This window comes from Monodelphis domestica, chromosome X (assembly GCF_027887165.1).
Source record: "Monodelphis domestica isolate mMonDom1 chromosome X, mMonDom1.pri, whole genome shotgun sequence".
NCBI classification, from domain to species: domain Eukaryota; kingdom Metazoa; phylum Chordata; class Mammalia; order Didelphimorphia; family Didelphidae; genus Monodelphis; species Monodelphis domestica.
Window position 1 is genome coordinate 1,165,725 of NC_077235.1, and position 16,820 is coordinate 1,182,544.

Here is a 16,820-nt window from a genome sequence, read left to right on the forward strand (position 1 = left end):
GGAGCCACGCAATGACAGTGCCAGGGAAGGATTCTCGGTGGCCCCTCATCCACTCCGGAGACTGGCTCAGGGTTAGAGTTAAAGCCCTTGCTGCTCCAAGCCTTCATAAGGTGCAGCCTCTCATCCAGGGCCTGCCTAATCCCAGCTCTCTAACCATTAGGCAACACCTGCCCCAATTGGAGGAGTCCATGAACAGCTCCTTCAAATGTGGCCTGTGGCCCTTCCAGGCCCAGTTAACAGGGTGGTCCCAGGGTGTGGGGGGCAAAGCAGTGGCCAAGAGGACCCCTCTGTCAGATGGAAGGGTGGGCCACAAGATGCCCAGACCATCCCATAGCTGTGGGAAAGGCCCAAGAGCTACAGGTCTTGGTGAGTGAGTACTTGGGCAGGGCCCAAAGTACCCAACCTTACTTGTACCTGAGCAGAAGGGAGCTGCTTACAGCCACAGGCTCCTCATGGCCCCTTGGGTCCAAGGCAAAGTCCCCAGCCAGGTCTTTGAGGTTCTTTGTCAGCTGGCTTTCCGGCTCTGGCCTCCCCTTGGAGCCATTCCTCGTACCTTAGACTAGCTGACTGACCCCCAGTTCCACCTTTAAGTCTTAGCTGGGGTTTGGCCTTCTCGTCCTCTGCCTCTACCTCTCCTCCTGACAGTCACTAGTCTCAGTCCTTCCTGAAGCCCTGAAAGAGTCCCCAGGGGCCCCCATCCTTCTGCCATTCTGCTTTGTCCTGATGGGCCCCAGGAGCCACCCAGCCTAGCCAGGATCACCTCAGGATAGGGTGACTGCTTATTCGCTCAGGATCAGGAAAGGACAAAGTGAGTTGGGGGCCTGGCCAGGAGCCTGCCAGCTTGACTCCTTTCTTTCTGCTAGATGCCGTGTGGCCCAGGCCTCCCTCATCCCTCTCCCCAAGTCTCAGCAGACATTGCCTCCCTCACAGGTGTCAAAGGAAGAGGGCGCCAGCCCAAAGGTGTTTCTCCTTGTTAGCTAGGATGATGGTGATTGCCTCTGCCCTGCCCACGTACTCAACAAATGGCCTGGGCACAGGTGGGGTGCTGGCGGAAGCAGGCTGTTTCCGCAGGAGTGGACCCAAGAAGGGGCCACAAGGAGGCGAGTTGCACTGGTAACTAGCCAAACGCAGGGAGAGTAGGGGTTGCCCATCTCTAGAGTTGGTTATAAATAAGCAGTACATCCTCCATCCTCCACCAAAGCATTCTCTGGGGTAGCGGCTCTGGGACTTGGAACGGGACAGAGCTGGCTTCGAATCCTGACTTACCATCTGACCCCAGGCAAATTACCTGCCCTTAAAAGTCTTCCTTAGGAAAATGGGCAGCATCCAAACCGTCCTACCTCATGCAACCATTGGTCAATGGCAACATGCTTTGGAGCACTAAAGGCCACCAAGTGTGCCAGGGTCCCGTATTTGGCCCAGAAGGTTCCAAAGATATGGCACCATTTATGGGGGGGGGGCGGCGGAGGTAACTAAGCAGGGAAAGGGTCCAAGCTGAGCCTCTGGGAACGAGCCATTCCAGGCATGGGGGACAAAGTGTTGAGTCCTGGGAGCATCGAGGAGGCTGCTTTTGCTTGAGCTGTGTTTTGGCTGATGCTTCCCAAAGGAAGGAACAGGCAATGAAATTGGTCACATGGGCCTGAGGCAAATCCCAGAAGGCCTCCAGTGTAAGGGTGAGCTGTTTGTGGTTTATCCCAAAGACCACAGGGAGCCACAGAGGATTTGGGGAAATCCTTGTCAGTCAAGGCTCTTGGGGAAGGGTTCCAAAGAAGCCACTGCTGCCTGGGCCCAAGGATCACAGCGAGATTCATGAGAGCCAGTTGAGGAGGGTTTGACAGCAGACCCAAGCCTAGAGCTCCCTCCCTTCATCCTGGCCCATCCCGACACCTCTCGGGACAATGGCACCATCTCTGTCAGGAGACACAACACATACCATGTGGCACTCAGTTCGGCAGTTGTCCCCAGGCACCAAGTACATATACCAGGGACTCCCGCTGAGGCAGACTGCTACCCATCCCATCTCCATACTTTGGAGTCACAGCTTCAGACAGAAGGCAGGCAGTGACTTCTGGGGCCAAGCCATTCGTACCCAGAGGAATTCCCACTGTTCCCATCTGACAAGTGGCTTAGAGCTCTGCTGAGAGCCCACTAAGGTCAGCAGCAGCGCCTCATCTTGTCCACTCTGGGACAGCTCGCTGTCTGTTAACGAGCCTCAAGTTGCCAGCTCTGCCCGTCCACAGGATGCTCGATGGCTGTCCCTTGGGAGACTGAGCAAGGCTTTCCTGGCCCTCCTCGGGGTCTTCTCTCCTCCAGGCCTGCTGAGCCGTAAGTGCCAGCAACTCCAGCCTGTGGTGATGGGGACAGAGGAGTGGAGGATCAAGCTGGCATTCTTATGGGGAGGTGCCCAGGATGTGGGAGAGGAGCAGAACCCAAGTGGAAAGGGAAGCAACAGCAACATCCATGTATCGCCCACTGACTCCAATCCATAGTGCTTGGGAGGGAGGGTGTGTACCAGTGCCTCAGGGGCTCAGCAAAGGCAGAGGCTAGTACCTGAGCTGCCTTGGAGGGAGAGGAAGTGGAAGGACAGCCAGTGGAAAGGCAGACAGGAAATGGAGGGCTCCTGTGACGAACCCAGAGGGGCCAGCTTGGCTGACCAGTCTGGAAAGATGGCTCGAGGACTTTGAACTTGTCTGGAGAGGCAATGGGGAGCCACTGCAGCTGCTTGACCAAGAGAGGGAAAGGATCAGATGTGCTCTTAAAAAAAACTACATTGGCAGCAGGCATTGTGCACAGGCTAGAGTGGGGAGAGCCTCACGGAAGGGAAGTTGTGGCCAAAGTCTTGGTGGGAGGGAATGAACTCAGGTGGAAGCCACAGTGCAAGTGAGAGATGGGTTCAGGGGGAGAGACAGTGGGAAGGCAGAAGAGGCAAGATCTGGGAAGAGAGCAGGCACAGGTGGCAAAGGCACCCAAGCAATCTGGGATAATAGGAGGCTGGGAGGAGACAAAACCGTGGGCACTTGGGGATGGAGTCGGGTGGGGTTTGGCCCGTGCTGAATTTGAGGTGTATAGGAGACACAGTGTGTGTGGATCGGACCCTAATGGTCAGTCAGGAAGGCCATAGCAAGGCAGAGAAAGGGAAATGGCTGGGGTGGGGGTGGGAGGGACGTGTCTGGAGAGCTGACAACTAAGCGCCCAGTTTTCTTGTGAAGTAGGAGACGAGGTCCTCAGTGAGAGGGCATGGAGAGGAAGGGCCACAGAGCAGGGCTGCAGGGCCGGCGAGGGCTTTAGAGGCCATCCTCGTGTGCTAGAGGAGGAGCCGCCCACTCCCAGAGATTCAGAGACATGCCCAAGGACCTCTCAAAAGCAGCTCCCCAAGTGGACACAGTATGGGGGCCCTTGGGCCCTCCTGGCTTCCAGACTCTGCTAGCATGGAATTGCTGTCACCGGCTCACAGCCTCGGTGTCACCATGCTCCATTTGGCCGTTACAGTGCAGGTCTGATGGTGCCCCCACCATACACTCACCTCCAGGGTCAAATACAAAACATTCTGGGCCCCTCCTCCCTTCCCAGGCTTCTGCCCCCCCCTCTGCCCACCCCCAGTGTACTTGGTGATGCAGTGCTGCTGGCCCCCGACCCCCACTCTGACCACCAAGCACTTCACTAGCTTTCCCCCCATCCTCCCCCATCTGTCTCTCCCCACCTCACTGGGATCTCCAGCTTCCTCCAAGTCCCAGCTCAAATCCCTCTTCCACAGGAAACCCTTTGGGCAATCCCTTAATGCTGGAGCACCCCGTGGAGGATCCCCTTTGTCGGCACAATGGCTTGTTTGGGCCCAGCCATTGGGGTATGGCCTCCCCCATTCCCCAGGAGCCCCTCCAAGGCAGAGAGTGCCTTTTGGTTTTTGGTCTTTCTTTGCTTAGCACAGTGCTTGGCACACTAGGCACTGAGTGTTGACTGACCAACAAACGGGAAAGGGAGAAAAATCCTGAGACATGCTCTCTAGCTAATTTTAGAGCCCTTTGAAGGACACCAGCCTCCAGGCAGCGCCAGCTTAGTGTGAGTGCTACGAGCTATGGAGGAATATCCTCCAAGACAGGAGACTGACTAGACGGTGAAAGCAGTTGAGCTCAGAATAACTCTGCAAAGAGCTGAGTGCGAGACTGACTAGAATCCCAAACTCTGGAAAGAGCCAGCTAACAGGAAAGGAAAGGCCCCCTGCTGCCATCCTAGTGGCCAGCTCTTCTGTTCTAGGAAGAGCTGTAAATGTAGCAAGCAAGACTAGTTGAGAACTCTGGCTGGCCTCTCTCCACCTAGGATACAGCTACATGGGGGTTGCCCAGCCTTTCGTCTGCTGCCATTTCTTCCTGCTCTGCCCTTGGCTATGGGAGGAAGCCCCTTACCTGCCATTCCTGACCATTCTTTCAAGACCAGAGGAGGTCAAGGGGACTGAATTAGTCCAAGGTGCCTGGCACACGGGAAGGAGTGGCTTAAGCACATTGAGGCCTGCTGCCTGCCTGATTAAAGTCCACCCGCCAAAGGCCCAGGCATCTTAAGGAGGGAACCGAGCAGAGCAGGACAGTCAATGCCCACCTGTGAAGCTGGCAGCCATTCCATCTGAGCTAGCTCAGGAGCCTCTCACTCCTTTGGCGTATCTCCCAGTGCCTCTTACCTTTGGCTGCTGCCCCCCATTTCCCCTACCTCAGAAAGTTCAGGAGATTGTTTTGGAAAAGGTGGGGGTGGGGAGCCACCCAAGTCTTTTGTGGTCTCCTCGTGGATAAATGGAGAGGGGCAGCAGCCTGGGCACAAAGATTCAGGTCTTCCCGAAGGACTGGCAGGGCACCTTTAATGGCACTGGGTCAACTTGGAGGAAGCTCTTTCCTCTTGGCTCAGGGCTGCTTTCCAGCTTTCCCAAAGACCAGACAAAGGGCATAGATGGCAGTAAAGAGTAAAGAGGCACATGCCCCTAAGCTCCCAAGAAAATATGCCTAAGAAATGATAGTATAAGGGGCAGCTGGGTAGCAAAGTGGACGGAGTGTCAAGCCTGGAGTCTGGAGGTCCTGAGTTCAAATGTGATCTCAGACACTTCCTACTTGTGTGACCCTGGGCAAGTTACTTACCCCCCCCCCCATTGCCTAGCCCTTGCCACTCTTCTGTTTTAGAATTGATACTAAGACAGAAAAAAAGAGATGGAAGGAAGGGAGGGAGGAAGGAGAGCAGGAGAGCTGCAAGACTCTGCCTCCCCAGGATATTCTATCTGGGGGCTTTATTAGAAGAGAACCCATTCAGTGACTGAAAGCTTTGGGCATGGGATTCAGATGGGGCCCCCAATAAGCACTGGGCAGAGATTCCCTGCAGCAACAGGACAGGACAGGACAGGACAGGACAGAGAGAGGAAAGGCTGCAATTTCTCTTCTGGGGAGAGGCAGGGGCAGAGAGCAGTCTAGCAGGAATCGGGCTTAGAGTCACAAGCCTTATGCCAGAGAACATCTACAACACTCCCTAGTGCAGCCCAACCCAGATGAAAAGCTAATCGACCAAAGAAATCCAAAGATGTGCTTTTCTGAAGTTGGCCCACGGCCCCCAGCCAGGGCACCTTCCCCCCAGTTTGGTGGCCGCCTTCAACCATAGTCCTCAAGGTGCTATTTTCGGTGGGTGTGAGACCTTAACGTGAATGCTCAGCAAGGAAAGGAGGAGAGGCAGCTCGTATCCCTGGTGCAGTTATGGGCAGGAGACAAATCCGGGACCCAAAAGAGATGGAGGCCATCCCCAAAGCTAAAACAGATGAATCTGGATCTCCTGGAACCAAAAAGGCACCGAGGAGAAGAGGGCACAAGTCGGAATGGGAAAAAATAATTGTGTCAGGCTTTCCTGATACAGCTTTGGGGTCCAAGACGCATCAATAATTGATAGATCGATAGATAGATATAATAAACAGTCCCAAAGGATATGGCCAGTTTTCAAAGGAACTGCAAAGTATTCCCAATCCCAAGGAAGAGCAAAGGAAGGAAGGAAGGAAGGAAAGAGGGAAAGAGGGAGAAGAAGCAAAAGGAAGAAAGCCTACGGATCACAAGGGCTTTTCTTCTAAGTTGAAATGGGAGATGGGAAGGAGAAAACAAGAAAGGGTTATTCACTGAAAAAGAAAATACAATGAGGAAGAAACCTCTGGGATGATCCAATGGAGGCGAGACTTGGGAAAAGCCACGGGCTGGGGATGCCAACAGACATTTTTAATATCTAGCGTGATATGGAGCTTCATGAGAAAAAAGAATACATTTGCAGATTTTGTGACCTTGATGCCAAATTCCGTCAAACAAATAATTGCAACAAAAGAGCCCATTTGTGAGGAACTGGGAGGTGCTGGGAAGGTCATCTTCTTATCCATTCCATATGCAATTTCAAAAATCGTAGTTTGTTGGCTAGGTCCATCCAATGAGTCCTTTTGCTTCTCCCAGTTAGTCTGCAGCCTGCCCAGTTTATGGGTACTGGGTTCATGAGAAATGGGATCTCACTAACTGTTCTTGCAGCACCCGGATCTCACGTCTTGCCACACTCCTGGAGTGTTTGGGGCTTCTTGTGCTCTGGGAATGATTCTACATGTGCAACACTTCTCGCTGATGGAACATTGCAAGTCTTAGGTCAGTTTGAAGCACTCCCCCTCCCCCCTCTCCAGAGCATTTCCATAAAAAACAGGATCAGCTGGAAGTAGAGCAATGGTGAGAGTTCTGGGTCCAGCATTAGGAAGACTCCAGCTTCAGCTACTTGCTAGCTCTGTGATCCTGGCCAAGTCACTTTAATGTCTCTCAGTCTCGGTTTCCTCATCTGTAAAATGGAGATATTCCTCCAGGGTTGTTATGAAGATCAAATGAGATCATATTTGTAAACCTTAAAAAAGTACGATGGGAAAGTGAGCTAGTTCTTCTTGTTATTATTATTGCCATCAAATAGAGAAACGAATTGCTCAGACAAATCCTGGGCCTTGGTGACATCACAGGATCATGGCTGGCCCAGATCTTACAGACCATGTTATCTGAACTCCCCCCTCCCTCATTTTACAGAGAAGGAAACTGAGGCCCAGAGAGGCCAAGGGACAGTCATCCCCAAAGTCACAGTACTGAGACTGGGGTCCAGGTCCCTTGATTCCAGTCTGATGCTGTGTAGGGGAAATGGACATTTTTGGTATCCTAGACTCCTTAGGCAGCTTATGGACTCCTGGGAGTATGAAATCAAATGCTCAGGGATCTGGAAAACAACAACAGCTCTACTGAAATAAGTGATTGGAACAGATATTCTTAAAGTTCTGGGATGGGGGGCAGGTAAATCCCCTGCTATATATGCCTTCTTAGGGACCCACAAATGGAGGGGCTCAGAATTCTAGAATGTGGAAGCTTGCTGGGGCTTTGGAGACCCTCCAATACGGCCTGTGCCCCCTCCCCTTTCATAGAGGATAAAACTCAGGCCTGCTGTCTGAAATATTCTGACTAGGAAGCAGGAGGGTGTAGATTTGAATCCAGACCCTTTGACTCCAAAGACAACAACCTTCCTGCTATGCCAACGGGTCTTGGTCCAAATTGTCAGAAAAGTAGGTAGGAAAGAAGGACCGGAGAGGATCTGGTATTTATGGGATATTTTTGAGATGGGGAAATTGAGGCACCAGATGAAGGCGTGACTTGTTAGGATGCACCGCCACAACCCCCTCTGCAGCATAGAGAACTGTAGCTAATTTAGGGCCTTTGGAGTACCCGTCCCAGCATTTTCTAGAAACCAGCCTTCAAGCGATACATTGTTCCAAAAAAAAGGTGTGGGGGGCTGCGCAGGCATTTCTGCGCCTGCGCCAGTGGCCACGCGCACTTGGGCTTACTCAGAGCGTCTGTGGGGGAGCAGCAGGCTAACAGCTCTTTTCTCGCAAGTCCAGCCAGCCGAGAGGGTGCCCGCGACCAGCGAGCAAGCAAGCTCCTGAGCTGTCCCTGTGGGCCCTGTGTGGCCGCCCACGTGCTCTGGCCAACTCCGGCTCCGGTCCCCCGTCCGGTTCCAGGCCCAGCTGAGCCATGGCGTGTTCCAAGGAGGAGAGTAAGAAAATCCGGGCCTTGCCCATTGTCCAAGAGGGGGAGCGAGTGTTGACCTTCCACGGGCCCATGCTGCGGGAGGCCGAGTGTATCCGGGCAGTGGTGGAAGACCGGCAGGTCAAGTACCTGGTGCGGTACCAGGTGGAGAGCGGGCCCAGTGGGGAGGTGGCGGGAGGTGCCAGGGCCCACCCCTCTGACTGCAGCGGTGGTGCCGCCGTGCCTGGTACCAGTTTGGCCGGCACCGGTGCAGGCCTGAGCGAGGAGATCGGGCCGGTGGCGTGCTGGCACTACGAGTGGATCCCGGAGAGCCGTGTGCTCCGCTACTGCAACACCATGGGGAAGGAGCCGGAGGGCAGCAGTTGCAGCAGCACCAGCAGCAGCAGTGACCTGGGCCAGCACGAGGCCTCAGCTGCTGCAGCATCCGCTGCGGCCTGGGGCCCCTGGGGGGCTTCGGGCCAGGCCTCTGACTGGGGGGAGGGCTGCAGCTGGGGCGCCGGGGCCACAGGGGGAGGAGAGGGCAGTGGGGGGAGGGGCGACGACGTGGCGCCCCCGCCCCCACCCCCACCCCCACCCCCGCTTGTGGCGCCCAGGCGCCTGGGGGTTGGGGCCCCCAAAAGGAGGGAGATCAAGGTGCCCCTGCCCGATGCCCTGAAGCCCCTGCTCGTTCGAGACTGGGAGCTGGTGACCCACGACAAGAAGCTCTTCAGGCTGCCCGCCCACAAGCCTGTGGACGCCATCCTGGCCGAGTTTGGCGCCTTCCAGCAGCACTGTGGGGTGGCGGCCAAGGAGTACGCCACCCCCGAGCTGGTGGCGGGCATCAGGGAGTACTTCAACGTGCTGCTGGGCACCCAGCTGCTCTACAAGTTCGAGAGGCCCCAGTACTTGGAGATCCTGGGCCGCTACCCGGGCTGCCCCATGTCTCAGATCTACGGCGGCGCCCACCTGCTGCGCCTTTTCGTGCAGATCGGCTCGGCGCTGGTCTACTCGGGCCTGGATGACCACAGCCTCGACGTGCTCCTGGGCCACCTGCAGGATTTCCTGGCCTACCTGGCGGCCAAGCCCGCCCAGCTCTTCACCCCCGCCGACTACCAGGTGGCCTCGGCGGAGTACCAGCTCCGAGCCCCGCCCGAGTGAAGCGGCGGGCCGGGCCGGGCGGGGCCGAGGCGGGGCGGGGGCTGGCTGTGCGGTGTGGGAAAACTGGGGCGGGGAGGGGCGGGGCGGCCGTGTTACTAGCCCTGCTGCGAAGTTCTTCCCGGGGTGGGCGGCTCTGGAACTCGGTGCCCGCTACCCTGCGAAGCCGCTAGGCTCGGTGGGGCCCTCCAATCGCCTCACCCGCTTCGGACCCTGGCCGCCGGTCACCTGCAGGCAGAGCTCCCGGACACCTCGACCTCAACTTCGGCGCGCCCCTCCCCTTTGCTCCTGCTTAGGACCCGGCGGCAGTCCGCAGTGCCTCAAGACCTCCGATGTGGTGCTCGAGACTATCTGCCCGCCCGTCCCGCGCCGCCCAGCACCCCCCCTTTCCCCCCGGCTTAGGGTTTCCCCCGAAGTCAGTTTGGTTCAGTCCAAGCTCCGCCCCCTGAGCCCCCTCCCATCCTCCCTTGGTCCAGTCCTTCAGGTTATCTTGTAGTGAGTTCTAGTGTTTTCCCGGCGGTGCTCTGCCAGAGCCGGACCAGGGATCTGGAAATAAAGTACTTCGTTTTTTGCATCCGAAAACGAGTAAGTGTGTTGTGTTTGTGTTCGCGCGCGCGCTCGCGCACGTGCCCGGCCGCCCTTTGCTCCTCCCCAGGGCCCGGAGCAGTAGTGAGGGCCAGGAGTCTCTCGCCATGGCCTAGCCCTGGCACTCCTGAGATGGCAGAGGAGGGGTTAAAGAAGCAGGCCTCCTGGCCAGGCCCCGGAGGAGGGAGGGCCGGGCCGGCCCCACAAGCCCCTTCCCAGAGTTCTCAGCTCGCTGAGGGCTGCAACCAGAGGAATGTCCAGGACCTTAGCGAGTTGGACCTGGGCTTCAGCAGGAACAGCCTTGGCAAGGAGGACTCCTCACAAAGGTGCTGCGGGGGAGGGGGCAGCCGGGTGGCTCTCCGGATTGAGCACCGGGTCCAGAGGGCAGGTCCTGGGTTCCAATTCCGAGCCCGGTGACCCTGGGCAAGTCTCTTCCGCCTGGGAAGCCACACCCAGAATTGACCTTGACCTAGAAGTGAGGAGAATGCTATGGAGGCTGGGAAGCTGTGAGGACCCAGGCTGAGAGCAAAAGGGCAGGAGCGCAGGGGCCCCGCCTGCGAGGCCAGCCACTCACTTTAGCCTCTCCCGTTCCTCCTCCTGGTCCTCTGCTCTAGCATGTCTGCCTTTGACCAGCTGCTTGCTCACCCCGCCCCGCCCCCTCTGGAAAAGCAAGCAGGGTATCAGCATGTAGAACTTTTCACATGCATGCACAGTACATGCATGTAAAATGGGCCCAGAGAGCAGGGTGCCCAGAGCAGCCCATGGGTGCACGAGCAAGCCCCAGATTGTGAGCGGCCCTCCTCTGAAAGGCCCAGTGGCCACCAGAGAAGGATCTGAGTTCAAGGGCTGCCCCAAGTACTGGCACAAGTTTTGGGGAGCAGGCCTAGCCCAGGTCTAGCACTCTGTTTGCTTTGCACTCTTTCCCGAAGGCGGCTCAGTGCCCTTAGTCCCCTGCTGGCCCTGGCTGATTGGGCACTCTGGTGGCCCTGGGGTAGAGGCCTCCTGGCCAGTGGCTTCCATGTCAGCCCCAAGGACAAAGAAGGCCAACTCCCCCAAACCCAAGGAGCTCTGGGATGTCCCGGCTCCAGCCTTTGACCAGAGGTGAAGTCTTCCTCCTGGCCCCTGCCTGGCTTTGGGAGCCCTCACAGAAGAAATCAGAAACCCAAAGGTTCCATTCTCTGTTCCTAAGGCTCCCCCACTCAAGCCCTCCTCTCCTGACGTAGCTGTCCAGGTTCCAGGTCCCCTGCAGCTTTGACACAAGAGAGTCCCTTGTAATGAGGCGGGAACAGCTGAGATGCCCACATTTGGAGGGGGAATAAGGGAGAGTGTGTCCCCAAGGTTTGGGGGAAACTTGAACACAGGTCATCAACCCCGAAAGGTGCCACGGGGAGCCAGGACGTAACTGCTGGAGGCTCAGGCTGACAGCTGTGGACAAGATTGATACTCTGGTCTCTAGGGTTCTCCTCTGAAAGCCCGAAGAGAGAGCTCTGGGAGAGAGGTTCTAAAGGGCCTTGTCACTAACTCAAGAGTGGGTGGCCTAGAGAAGACAGAGAAGTTCCAAGTGAATTAGGTTGAGCAGCTGGCAAAGCCCTTCTCCTAAGAATACTAGAACTAAGGCACCTAGGTGGCTGAATGCATGGAGAGCCACAGCTAAAGATGGGAAGTCCTGGGTTCCAGTCTGACCTCAGACACTTCCTCAGCTGGGTGACCCTGGACAAGTCACCTAGCCCCCATTGCCCATCTCTTACCGTTCTTCTGCCTTGGAACCAGTTCTTAGTCCTGATTTTAAGACAGAAGGTGAGGATTTAAAAAAAAACAAACAATACTAGAACCCAGGGGGATACAGGAGATGGCAAAAGATGTAATGGAATTTCAAACAAATGGAATTGGAAAGATTTCATACTAGTAAAATCAACATATGTACTCATAGGCAGACCATCTAAATTTATAATGGATTGCTAAGAGGGAGATAGCAACATAGGAGCATCTGAATGACTCCTGTCTCAGAGTCACCCAAAGCTTCTAGGAAAATAAACCAAAAGGAAGAGAAGTCAGAACTCAACAAACTATTGTATAGCAGAGAGCTGAAAGACTCTACAGCAGTGATGGCAAGCCTTTTAGAGACCAAGTGCCCAAACAGCCCTCAGGCTGCATGTGAGCTGCCCCTTTACCCCAGTCAGGGGAGGAGGAAGTGCTAACATTGGGCTTGGGGGCAGAGGGGTGGGTCACTGTGTGTGCAGAGGGGGGAGGGGAGCAGTCCTCTCTGGCACCCATGCCATAGGTTCACCGACACAGCTCTTGGCTCACTACAGGATGGGAATTTAAATATTTCTGCACCACATCATCCCTTCACAAAAAAGACAGTGGGTTGGGCCGCAGAGCTGGTCCAACTAAATGGGAAAAGGTAGAAACACCAAATGCAATCTTTATAGCATATAAAGTAGTAAATGGAGAATTAACAATGACATCCCAAACAATGAGTGAGTCAAAAATGTTGCAGATGCAACATACACATTTCTGACTTTCAGCGAAAGGTGTCCTCAGTGGAAAAACCCTCTCTGAAAGCATTCACTGACAAAATAGAAAAAGGGGATTCATTAACAGAATATGCAGTGGAAACGCAAGGAATTCCACCGATAGATCCCAAAGAAGCCAAAAGCAGACATTTTGAACCCTGGAAGAGAAAGGGATGAATTGGAAAACAAACAGACCAGAGAATACAATTCTAAGGTGAATCTTGAAACCTGCTCCCCCCCCAAACTATGGATATCCAAAAGCCCTGACATACACGCAGGGAAGTCCAGCCTCCCAAACTGCAAAACAAAGGGAATAAGTTGAAATCAAGATCGACAGAAGAAAAAGAAAATGAATGCTCAGATGCTGCTATAAACAGTCATATGCCAGAAAGACTGCAGAGGACGAAAATGCCCAAAGGAACAGCGTGCAGCTGAGATCTTAAAAAATTCAGGTGCACAAAAGGAATCAAACATGGAAAGAACCTTTGAGGGAGAAGACAAATGCCTTCTGGATGACTTGCAAAGTAACCATAACAGCCTTGGAAGGAGTCACTGTGCCTTGGGCCATCCTAGTTATTTTTCTCACATCCTGAGAAGGAGAGCGCTTGACCAAGCTCTTCGGATAAAAAGAGACCAGTGCAGGCTGAATACCGAGCCAGGGAAGGGACAAGGAAAGAAAGGGGACTAGACACCAAATGCCGCTATTGAAATACTGAATTCACAAATACAAAATCAAATCCAGGCAGAAACTCTCTGGCAAGGTGACACCCCCCCCCCCCCCCCAATGATTCTCTCAGATCCAATTGGATTTGCACCAGAGGAGCAAAGATCCGTCAACAATGAATTAGTGATGATACCGAGAGGCAACTCAAAACACATGACCTCAGCAGATGGTGGAAAGGTCTTTTTGACAAACTGCTATTCCCATTTATGCTTTAAAAGCCTAGCCCAAAACAGAAGCATAGAGGAATCTTTGAAAAAGAGGATCGGGGCAGCTGGGTGCCTCAGAGCACTGCGAACCCGGCCTACAAAGGGGACATCTTGGCTTCCAGCCTGGCCGCAGCCTCTTCCTAGCTGTGGGACCTTGCCGAGCAGCCCTTGCCCCTCTTCTGCCTGGGAACCAATACACAGGATTGATTCTTAGATGGAAGGGAAGGGCTGAAAAAACAATCGGATTAAGGCATATGAAACATGTCATGTAGAAATAATGGAAGCTTTTACCAACAAACAGAAGAGGAAAACTAGGGTGCCCCCTTTCATCATTGTTATATGATGGAGATCTAGAGAAAGCTATTGATAACAATAAAACAACAGAAAGAAAGGCATAAAGTTAGGCAAGGGTGAAATAGAACTCTTCATTTTTCTGACAATGTGATGGTTTACACTGAACCCCGAGACAGGCATCAAAAATCTAATGGATTAATTAATACCTTCGGAAAGTGGGATTCTTTTTTTTATATTTAATTTAGTCCATTTAGAACATTATTCCTTAGTTACAAGAACCACCTCATTTCCTTCCCCCCACCTTTCCCGAAGCTGATGCACAATTTCACTGGGTATTATGTGTGTCCTCGATCAGAACCCATTTCCATGTTGTTGGCATTTGCATTAGGATGTTCATTTAGTCTCCATCCCCAGCCATAACCCCCTCGACTCATGTGATCAAGCAGCTGTTTTTCTTCAGTGTTTTTACTCCCACTGAATATGGATCGTGTTCTTTCTCATAAGTCCCTCTGAGTTCTTCAGGGTCACTGCACTGCCACTAGTAGAGAAGTCCATTACATTTGATTGTGCCACAGTGTATCCATCTCTGTACAATTTTCTCCTGGTTCTGCTCCTCTCACTCTGCATCAGTTCATTGAGATCCTCCCAGTTCACATGGAATTCCTCCACTTTATTATTCCTTTGAGCACAATAGTATTCCATCTCCAACATATACCACAATTTGTTCAGCCATTCCCCAGTGGAAGGGCATCCCCTCATTTTCCAATTTTTGACCACCACAAGGAGTGCAGCTATGACTATTCTTGTACAAGTCTTTTTCCTTATTATCTCTTTGGGGTGCAAACCCAGCAGTGCTATGGCTTGGTCAAAGGGCAGACAGTCTTTTATCGCCCTTTGGGCATAGTTCCAAATTGCCTTCCAGAATGGTTGGATCAATTCACAACTTCACTAGCAATGCATTAATGTCCCCACTTTGCCACACCCCCTCCAGCATTCATTAGTTTCCTTTGCTGTCATGTTAGCCAATCTGCTAGGTGTGAGGTGATACCTCAGAGTTGTTTTGATTTGCATGTCTCTGATTATAAGAGATTTAGAACACTTTTTCATGTGCTTGTTAATAGTTTTGATTTCTTTGACTGAAAATTGCCTATTCATGACCCTTGCCCATTTATCAATTGGAGAATGACTTGATTTTTTGTACAATTGATTTAGCTCTTTATAAATTTGAGTAATTAGACCTTTGTCAGAGGTTTTTGTTATGAAGATTGTTTCCCAATTTGTTGCTTCCCTTCTTATTTTGTGTGCATTGGTTTTGTTTGTACAAAAACTTTTTCATTGAATGTAATCAAAATTATTCATTTTAAATTTTGTAATATTCTCTATCTCTTGCTTGGTCTTCAATTCTTTACTTTCCCAGAGATCTGACAGGTATACTATTCTGTGTTCACCTAATTGACTTATATTTTCCTTCTTTATTCATTCACCCATTCTGAGTTTATCTTGCTGTAGGGTGTGAGATGATAATTTGAACCTCATCTTGCCCATACTGTCTTCCAATTTTCCCAGCAGTTTTTGTCAAATAGTGGATTTTTGTCTCAGAAGCTGGGCTCTTTGAGTTTGTCATAGACTATCTTGCTGAAGTCACTTAGCCCAAGTCTATTCCCCTGGTCCTCTCTCTGTCTCTTAGCCAGTACCACCAAATTGTTTTGATGACCACTGCTTTATAGTATAGTTTGAGATCTGGGACTGCAAGTCCTCCTTCCTTCGTATTTTTTGCATGATTTCCATGGATATCCTTGATCATTTGTTCTTCCAAATGAACTTTGTTATGGTTTTTTCTAATTCAGTAAAAAAAAGTTTTTTGGTAGTTCGATGGTTATGGAACTAAATAAGTAAATAAGTTTGGGTAGGATTGTCATTTTTATTATGTGAGCTCATCTCACCCATGAGCAATCAATATTTTTCCAATTGTTTAGATCTAGTTTTAATCGTGTGGAAAGTGTTTTGTAGTTGTGTTCATATAGCTCCTGTGTTTGTCTTGGCAGATAGATTCTTAAGTATTTTATATTGTCTAGGGCAGTGGTTCTCAACCTTTCTAATGCCATGACCCCGCAATACAGTTCCTCATGCTGCAGTGACCCCAGAACAAAAAATTATTTTGGTGGCTACTTCAAAACTGTAATTTTGCTACAGTTATGATTCGGAATGTAAATACCTGATATGCATTATGTATTCTCATTGCTACAAATCAAACATAATTTAAACATAGTGATTAATCACAAAAATAATATTTAATTATATATTGAGAAATATTAATCCAGCAGGAGGCAGCCTGAGTGCTGGGGTGGGAGGTAAGTCCTGCTTGGGGAGGGGGTCCGCAGACGCTGCCTTCTTCTTCCTGTTGTCTCCCTCCAGCTCGAGCTGAGGCTTCACTTTGCTGGGGTTACTTGGCTCTGTTATCCGCTCCAGGAGTTATCCACTCCAGGACTCATTCTTAACCCCTCCAGAGCTAGCGCCTGGGTGCTCTCACTGGGTCTCTGTTTGAGTCCGTTCTCCAGGCAACAGGGTAAATCTATCGCCACTCATAGGGGGAGGGCTGCTGATAGGTAACTAATATTAGTACAATGTGTGGGCAGCAGGGTCCCTGTTCTTTCTGAGATTTTGCTGTAAAGTAGCGTGATTTTTCAGCGGCTAAAGCCATTGGAAATATGCATTTTCCAATGGCTTTAGGTGACCCCTGTGTTTTGGTTGTTCAACCCCCGCCAGGGTCACGACCCATAGGTTGAGAACCGCTGGTTTGGGATGATTTTAAATGGAATTTCTCTTTCTAATTCTTGCTGCTGAGATGTGTTGGAGATATATAGAAATGCTGATGACTTATGTGGATTTATTTTGTATCCTGCAACTTTGCTAAAGTTGTTGATTATTTCCACTAGCTTTTTAGTTGATTCTCTAGGATTCTTTAAGTAAACCATCATATCATCTGCAAAGAGTGATAGCTTGGTCTACTCATTTCCTATTTTGATACCTTCAATTTCTTTTTCTTCTCTAATTGCTATAGCTAGTGTTTCTAGTACAATGTTCAGTAATAGAGGTGATAATGGACATCCTTGTTTCACTCCAGATCTTATTGGGAAGGCTTCTAGTTTATCCCCATTGCAGATGATGTTTGCTAATGGTTTTAGATATATAGTGCTCATTATTTTTAGGAAAGGCCCTTCTATTCCTATGCTTTCTAGTGTTTTCAATAGGAATGGGTGTTGTATTTTGTCAAAGGCCTTTTCTGCATCTATTGAGACAA

At 51.6% G+C, this 16,820-nt stretch overlaps 1 protein-coding gene across 1 annotated transcript; it reads left to right on the forward strand.

Annotated features, from left to right (window-relative positions):
• The first annotated feature begins 7,817 nt into the window (after window positions 1–7,817).
• On the forward strand, window positions 7,818–9,776 carry LOC100016638 (mortality factor 4-like protein 2). Its single transcript, XM_007507622.3, has one exon. The coding sequence runs from the start codon at window positions 8,046–8,048 to the stop codon at window positions 9,195–9,197; it is 1,152 nt and encodes a 383-aa protein (XP_007507684.1). The 5' UTR covers window positions 7,818–8,045; the 3' UTR covers window positions 9,198–9,776.
• Window positions 9,777–16,820: the final 7,044 nt, after the last annotated feature.